This window comes from Musca vetustissima, unplaced genomic scaffold, assembly GCF_032173495.1.
Source record: "Musca vetustissima isolate MV318-11 ecotype Yass unplaced genomic scaffold, APGP_CSIRO_Mvet_v1 utg5643, whole genome shotgun sequence".
Lineage (NCBI taxonomy): Eukaryota > Metazoa > Arthropoda > Insecta > Diptera > Muscidae > Musca > Musca vetustissima.
In genome coordinates, this window is record NW_026872717.1 from 82,269 (window position 1) to 91,141 (window position 8,873).

Here is an 8,873-nt window from a genome sequence, read left to right on the forward strand (position 1 = left end):
ATTTGTCTTATATATATTTATATTGTCTTATATGATATTTGTCAAATATCATCCACTGGATTTGTCAACAGGATTAACGTGACATACGCAATGGAATTGACCATGATGCAATAATAAGGTGATGTATCAAAACAAAAGCCTTTGTTTTTGTCTCGATTATCTGTCAAATTTTTCCTTATAATATTTCAAATGGTTGGCAACACTGCACATCGAATTCATGTAGAAATTACCCACTTTGACAGTAAATCGAGGAATCAGCTGTGCTGATTCAAAACAAAAGCATTTGTTTTTTGTCTCGATTATCTGTCAAATTTTTCCTTATAATATTTCAAATGGTTGGCAGCACTGCACATCGAATTCATGTAGAAATTGCCCACTTTGACAGTAAATCGAGGAATCAGCTTCCTTAAATGGACTACCTATTCATTGTGCCATGGGAATTGACGTTTGAGATCGAGTGGATTTAGTAGTCAAAACTTAGCCTAAGTTTGACGGAAGTTTACTTTTATGGTGAATAATGTCGAACGCATTAAGGGGAAACACATACGATGATTTGGCCTGGCCTGTTATGTTGGCTTTGCATGAAATTTATAAAGGAATTTTTAGCTACTTAAACGACATTTACATTAGAACTTTTTGTCGGTTTAAACTACCATATGAGTATTTGTCTTATATAAAGTGGAGCTTTTTTAAATTGAACCCACCGGTTAGGGAAAGCTAAAAAACTCTTCGTAGACATTTTTCGATCTACGCTTCCAACCATGGTACACCAATATAAGGTAACAGCAAGTGTTGTTGTACAACTAACGATACAACAACCATGGTACAATTATACAAGGTAAGGAAATTGTTTTCAACAAAGAGAAAATACAACACTACCTTGTGTAATAAAATGTCAGAATAAATAAACACAAATGCAACACTCGTTCTGTTCATTTGAAATATTTCCAACATTTTACCAAAAACGCGAAACATGAATGGAATGACAGGTATGCTTTTCAAAATCAAGTTGGGAATATGATTTAGATATTGTTTTATTAACAAATCATAAATTTCTTCTTACCAATGTAGTAAAAATCATCTTTGAACAAATGGATTTTAAAATATATATTTTTTTATAATTGAGCCATTGCCACTTATATGTATAACACATGTAAAAATGCTAGAAATTTCGAGTATTTCATGAAGAAAGATTTGCTTTCTCAATTTGTCAGCTGGGTAATGCCATGTACAGACGAGCGTCGTTCGCTCTCTCATTCGTTGTTCGACCCCTAATTATGAAGTAATTACTTAGTTCCGCATACAAAATTTTCTGAGCGAACACCGACTTTTATAGGTTGTTCAATTCGAATCACACCTGAATAACCAAGAATTCTGTCCCATCCCTAACAATTGAGAGCATTTATCGAAAATAATTTAATTTTGACAGTTTGAAAATATTTATGAAATTTTCAAACTTTTTCAGTAAAATTGAAAATGATGAATGAAAAGTAACAATTTGTCTATTTTTTATATATGCAGAAGGAAGTAAATTTTGTAATCTACATAATGCAATATGCCTTTCCTTCCCTTTTTTTTCTAATTAGCGTACAAAACGAGAAACAAATGTGGGGAAACCCAAACAAAAATTCTCCAATTTTTTATATGTCACATTTGAATTGAGAAAATATAAAAAATTATTCATAGCAACAATATTTTCGGAAAAAATGGAAAACATGAATTAAAAGTAAATAGATATAGGTTCATACTATAGTCAGGAGAAAGAGAATTATTTTTTCTATTTAGATCCATATGTGATTCACGCAAATATGTTAACATTTTTGTGTAAAACAAGAAACAAAAGTTTGAAATAAAAAAACTCTAATGACATGAATTAAGAATAGTGTTGTATGAACGGGTTAATTCATGTACGTAATTCTGAGAGCGAACTACGTTGTTTGAATGCCCGTCAGAACATGGCATAAAGGTACGTTTAAATTTACGAAATCCTCTCAAATGTAAATTTCATAGCGTTTACGTCAAATATCATCCACTGGATTTGTCAACAGGATTAACGTGACATACGCAATGGAATTGACCATGATGCAATAATAAGGTGATGTATCAAAACAAAAGCCTTTGTTTTTGTCTCGATTATCTGTCAAATTTTTCCTTATAATATTTCAAATGGTTGGCAACACTGCACATCGAATTCATGTAGAAATTACCCACTTTGACAGTAAATCGAGGAATCAGCTGTGCTGATTCAAAACAAAAGCATTTGTTTTTTGTCTCGATTATCTGTCAAATTTTTCCTTATAATATTTCAAATGGTTGGCAGCACTGCACATCGAATTCATGTAGAAATTGCCCACTTTGACAGTAAATCGAGGAATCAGCTTCCTTAAATGGACTACCTATTCATTGTGCCATGGGAATTGACGTTTGAGATCGAGTGGATTTAGTAGTCAAAACTTAGCCTAAGTTTGACGGAAGTTTACTTTTATGGTGAATAATGTCGAACGCATTAAGGGGAAACACATACGATGATTTGGCCTGGCCTGTTATGTTGGCTTTGCATGAAATTTATAAAGGAATATCAGAGTCAAACTTGATCATCAATCAATCATGGTATAATAATAGAAGGTAACAGCAAGTGCTGTTGTACAACAAACGATACAACAACCACATGGAAATTTGTTGTTGTAAGTTTTACTAGTGTCAACTTTATTTGACAGAAATATGTAAACAAACAAATAAATTATCAACAAATTTTATTTATTTTGAAAATGTAATATTTTCGAATCCTCAAAATAAAATTGAAAAACATGAATGAAAATCTATCAAATGTATATTTCAATCGCTTCCACATTTTTCCTATAATTGATCCATTGCCACTTATATGTGTAACCCATATGAAAATGCTGGGAATTTGCGAGTTATTCCATGAAGAAAGATTTGCTTCCTCAAACTTTCCCAGCAGGCAGATGTAGTAAACTGAATACGGGAGGACATTTAATAAAAAAAACAATTTCGAATTGTATCCGTTCCCAATTTTCCTGTTGGGTGATTTTTAAAAACATAATTTGTCATATTCATATTGACACTAGTATTACGTTGGAATCAAATCAGCTGGGTTTTGCTGTTACCTTTTATAATTGTACCATGATTTACAATAAAATAATGGTATGTTCCCGTACTGCAAGAAATTACTAGATTTTACTATTTTCTTCGATATCATAAAGGAAAAATTCGTTATCGTAGACCATGAGCTAACTAAACCTGCCAAGTCTGAAGTCCTCTTATGTGTTTAACCCTTTAGTCGAAATGTAGGTAGTGTTCTAAAGTGAAAAAGATATATAAAACATATTGTATATGTTTTCTAGTTACGTTTACCACGAACTGGATAACCCTTATGTGGGCTTTACGGTATGTCCGAGCTTGCAATACCATTCATGTGTCAGACATCTATCTGAAATAATGCGATCTCTATCGTGATTTCAACATACTACCAAACAGACGGACATGGCTAAATTGACGCAGTATTTTACTACGATCAAGAAGGTGTATACTTATGGAGTTTCCGACGATTATTTCGAAATGTTGCAGAACGGTTAGTGGAGGATATAAGAAAGTAAGATTTTATTTCATGTTTCTATTTGAAATAATTTCCCATATTTATTTGATTTAGACTGTATATTTCTCCATTTATATATTTTCTGAAGTTCTCTTAAATGGAAATCAGTCGAAAATGCAAAATCATTAAATGAGAATTTTTTGTACTTTATGGCAGAAGAGCATAGAATTTGTGTGTAAGTGTACTTTAATATGAAACTGTCAAACTTGCTGTCCCACTTTGATAGCAATTGATACTAAATATCGTTTAAACACATATACCTATTGTTATATGGAGGTAACCTAATTGCAGAATAAACACATTTTTACGATATATGTGTTTTGAATTTACGATAGATAAATAGATGGTGTGTGAAGTCACTATTTTTTAGAATCACCCTGTAGTCTGTAAGCTAGTGTTGCCAACTAAAAATATTTAGTGAAGACAAACAACAATGATGTGTTCAGCTAGCAGACAATTGAACAAGCGTGCACGATATTTGTTGTTTAATTTACGATGCCTATTTCGTACTATAGAATAAACTAGTATAGAAACCAGTACGGGAGCCCTTTCTTAATAATGCTGTAAAATCGGTACTTAAGGAAGCACAGATATTTTTTAGCCATAACTGTAGTAGGTGGATGGTTTTAAAAGTTTATCGATAAATTAAACTACCAAACTTTGTATTCAATATTTTTTATTTATATTTAATATTCGTATTATAAACAAAAACATGGCAATCAAGCAATTTTATAAATATATAAACATAACATGTATAATATTAATACGATTTCTCTATGTGGACTTGGCACAATTCGCTTGGATGACTTTAAAGTAGTTATAGGAAAATTTAACTGCGATTCTGAATTTATAATTATTTCTAACTAAATTTGCGATTTATTGGTTCTAAAAAAATATTATATACTTTTGACTTTTTGAATTTATCTACAAGTTATTGATAAATTCTATATACATTGGCATATTATATATAAAATATATTTTTTATTGTTTCATTAATTAAATGACTTTATAAATATCACAAATTTATATTGAATTTTTTATGTATGGTTTTGTATTTTACAACAATTATAATTTCAATAAATTATTAACAACAAATGACATAGATTTAGTCCCCATAGCATATAGTATGGTAATACCTTAGCACTTTCACTAATCTAATCTAGTGACTAACTTAAAACCTATAGATAGTTTTGTGGAATGTGTATCCTAAAAATAGTTGTATATTTTTATCTGTGGTAGTTGTGTGAATACTTGTGAGTTAATGACATGCATGACATGGCTTGCTCAATTAAAATATTTTTATTCAATAAACGTTGCTATAATTTCAGCCAATGATGTGTAGGTACCGATTACCAAGCCCAAGACGCCGACAATTATTAATACAGTGTTGCCTGTAAAGAGATAGGGAAATGTATTATAAATATTTAAAATTAAATACGAATTCACTGCTCTTTAGATTTATCTGAAAAGTTATTAAGATAAATAAACCAATTACAAGATAGATAATTTCTCGATTAGGTTGAAATTCGATACGTTATAAGTAAGTTCGACCAAAGTTTTCTGTATATACTTAGGTTGTAATTCGATACGTTGTAAGGAAGTTCGACTATAATTTTCTGTATATACTTAGGTTGTAATTCGATACGTTATAAGGAAATTCGACTATAGTTTTCTGTATATACTTACTCAAAATCAACCACACTTTAGCCTTTCCATGTGTATTATACCAATGTGTAGAAATTTGAATTAAGGCAGGGAAACCTAAGCCCAATGCTGACAGACACAAAGCACCAAATAGGGAAATGAATAATTCTAAATTTGGTATAGCCACAGCCAATAAAACTAAAATAAAAATATCAAATTTAATATTGTACATTAAATAATTTCGTTATTTCATACTTACATGTAACCAACACCAAAAGGGTTCGTACAACATATTCCCAGAATATTTTCGAACGCTGTGGTCCCAATTTACGGGCAACATAATCATTCCAGGTGATATCAATGGCTACATAACAGGCCAGACCGTGGGTTATGAAAATGGCAAATGCCAACATTCCCTTGACACATTGAGCCAAACTGTAGAGGGGAGAAATACATAAATTGTTAGTACTTAAATTTCCATATTTAGTTGTAAGGAAACTTACACTTCCTTTGCTGGTAAATTGAGAGTAATGGAACCCTCAATTTCATCGCCATAGCTGAGATAACCGAAAAGACCCATACCAACATAGAGGAATACAATAAAGACCATAGAAATGTTGAGTACACCACAGGAACCACCAAATTTATTGGGCGTCTTCATTTCATTTTCCAAGGGGAGAATAACACCAATAGCTGTAAGGAAAGCAATAATATTTGAAATATTATTAAACATGTAAAAACGTCATGATGATAAGAAAATATTAAATAAAAAAAATCGGGAAAATGGGTACCGAAAATAAATCGGGAAAATGGGTCGGCATATTTACATTAGTTTTATGACAAACATAGGCCCAAATATAATTTTTTTTGCAAACATATTTCTTTCAACTTCCAACAACACTAAATTTTAAACACTTTGGCCGTATACTATGGCCGTACAAAATCAAATGATTACGCACTGTATTATAGCTGCCATGAAACGAGACATGGATAGGAAAATAGAAGACTTCGTCGTCGGATTCACTCCAGTAGATGAGCGAGTTGCTATAATCCGTATAAAAGAGAAGTTCTTCTACATCAGTCTCATTTGCGAACGAAGACAAAGATGACAGACCAAAAACATAATCTATGAGCGCCTGGAAACAGCATGACCGCTGCCGTGATCAAGACATTAAAATTCTGCTAGTAGATTATAATGCATCTTTGGTGCCATCGTTGAGAAATTGAGTCTGATTGATTCCGCGTAAACAAAAAACATGTTAGTTAGAATCACCAGATTCAAGCACCTTGATATACACAAACCCACCCGGCTTTCTCCCGATCATCATCAAATCGTACTGTCTTGGTGCAGCCAAGGTTCGCATACGACTTAATATAGCAGTAAAGGTGAAGGTGACTGAAGCCAACGGTCAATGTTATTCTTTGATCCACAAATCCATCATACACCACATATTTGAACTACGCCAAATCCTGGAAAAGTCCCACGATACTTCACCTATTCGTCGACAATAAAGGCACAGCCAGGTCTGTGTTCGGCAATCCTACAAAATTGATACGGCTATGCAGGATAACTTTAGCTAGCACAAGATCAGCGGTTAAAGCCGGAAAAAGACTTTTCGGATCCCTTTAAAACCGAACAAGGGTTCAGACAAGGTGCTAGCCTATCGAGTGATCTATTTAACATCGTGCTGGAAAAGGTCATACGCGATGCGAAGGTAAACAGAAATGATACTTCGTACACCAAACCGCATATGCTACTCGTCTACGCCGATGACTTCGATATAATACACGATCTATATCCCACCTTACGGTACCTCCTATTATCCGCTATTTCAGGAACATTTTTCAACCGAATGGACTGTAATTATTTATTTTTACGTCTTATCTGGTGGTAAACCTTTCTATCAAAAATTAATAATATCGGTCTAAGCGGCCTTTCAATGGGTTGATATTTTGAATAATACGAAGTGGCAATAATTTGCTATTCCGGGAAATTAGTATGTTAAAATCTTATTAACAGAACATATTTAATATAAGTCCGTGTTTCTACATAGTTCACGGGACTGTTCAATGTACTAGCCCAATTTTCGAATCTGGGTGTACTACATTTGTACTACTTTTTGAGATAACCTTGCAAAAATGTGTTTCATAAATCTACGTTCCATTCTCAGATAGCCTGTCAGAAAATATTCCTAAAAAACAACTGTTTCTGAAATAGCCTTTACAAATATTTTTAAAAATTCCACGCTTTGAGTATTTTTTATTTTTTATATATTTATCGGTTTGATGAGCCGTGAGGAATATTGTTCAAAACCCATACTAATTTCTTCGATGGATTTGAATATAAATATTAAATTTTATCATCTTACTTACCCTCTAGAGCGAATAGTACAGTTCCAAAGAATAACGGAAATCCACTGACCGGAGCAAATGCTTCTTTACCTTCGGTACTAAGGGGATCACGGAAAATATAATAACAGATAATACCGAATGACACCATTGTTATGGCATTGGCCAATGTTGAGAATGGAGCTAAATATTTCAAATTACGAACGTAATTAATTAAAATCAATGGCAACAGAATGATCAGCATGCACAGGCGTACATCCACCGGCTCGTCGAGATAATAATCTGCAACCGATTTAATATTGGACGCAACAAAGACCACATATACGCAACAGGTACCCAATTGATAGATTAACAAAAACGTATTCACCATTGTGCCAATGTAGGGGGCACATTTACGGAATATCGCTGGACCTTCATTCATAGCCTCTTCGGCAACTTTGGTATAGCCCATAGCAGGGACCTGTAATTTTTTGTTTAAATATGAATAATGTTTAAAAAATGTGTTCGTGTTTATTATGACTCCTTACTTACTTTTCTACGTTTACACAATTCATATTCGGCCTTAACCAGCTGATGTATGCAATAGGTGCAGATTGCGCCAATCACAATGGTGCCAATGGCGCCCAATACATAGCCAGAATTTTTAAAAGCATTTGGCATGGCCAATATACCGGTACCCAGAGAGCCTTTTAAAAAGTGAAACATAGTCTCGGCATTGCTAAAAAATTGAAAATTGTTTACAAAAAATTGTTTGCTAAAAATTAAAAAAAACTTACGTTGTGGGATGCTCAACCTTACGATGTTGAAACGGATCATATTCATCGATACCATTTGACTTTATGGCATATTTATCACCCTTCTCCGCCAACTCCAGTGAATACTTTTTGGATGGTTTATCCGACACATCTGCAACATAGGCCGCATTGGTATGTCCATTTTTTGTCATTATTATCGATGGTAAAGGTAATTCTCCGAACCGATCGCCTTGAAAAACAGAAAAACACGTCAACACTCTTGGCTTTTGTTGATCGCAATGTTCGTTCTATGCTCTATCCCCAAAAGAAATGTGGATAAAAACAAGAGTGCGATGAGCTATAATGTAAAGCGAAAAAAAATAATTAAATAATTAACATATTTATTTTTGCAAATATTATTTTGCATTTCATGAACTGAAATTATAAATAAAATCGAAGAAGACACCGTTCTAGACGAAGACGCCAACGACTACCGCATCCTCATGATCATGCATTTACCATCGATATAA

The 8,873-nt window shown here is 33.0% G+C and overlaps 1 protein-coding gene across 1 annotated transcript; it reads right to left on the reverse strand.

The window, feature by feature from the left end:
• Positions 1-4,915: 4,915 nt before the first annotated feature.
• Positions 4,916-8,560, reverse strand: LOC133338006 (proton-coupled amino acid transporter-like protein CG1139). Its single transcript, XM_061546196.1, has 7 exons — positions 8,386-8,560; positions 8,141-8,327; positions 7,634-8,069; positions 5,764-5,953; positions 5,520-5,695; positions 5,303-5,458; positions 4,916-5,007 (listed from the first exon to the last, which is right to left on the reverse strand). Exons 1-7 carry the CDS (start codon positions 8,553-8,555, stop codon positions 4,916-4,918), a joined length of 1,407 nt encoding a protein of 468 aa, XP_061402180.1. The 5' UTR covers positions 8,556-8,560.
• Between the last annotated feature and the right edge of the window lie 313 nt (positions 8,561-8,873).

Excerpts from the sequence above, each read along its gene's own strand:
- LOC133338006 (XM_061546196.1), bottom strand. The coding sequence starts at position 8,555 with ATGACAAAAAATGGACATACCAATGCGGCCTATGTTGCAGATGTGTCG. Across the intron at positions 5,954-7,633 it reads TGTACTATTCGCTCTAGAGG|CTATTGGTGTTATTCTCCCC; the intron begins GTAAGTAAGATG and ends CTTTCCTTACAG. Across the intron at positions 5,008-5,302 it reads TAAAGTGTGGTTGATTTTGA|GCAACACTGTATTAATAATT; the intron begins GTAAGTATATAC and ends ATCTCTTTACAG.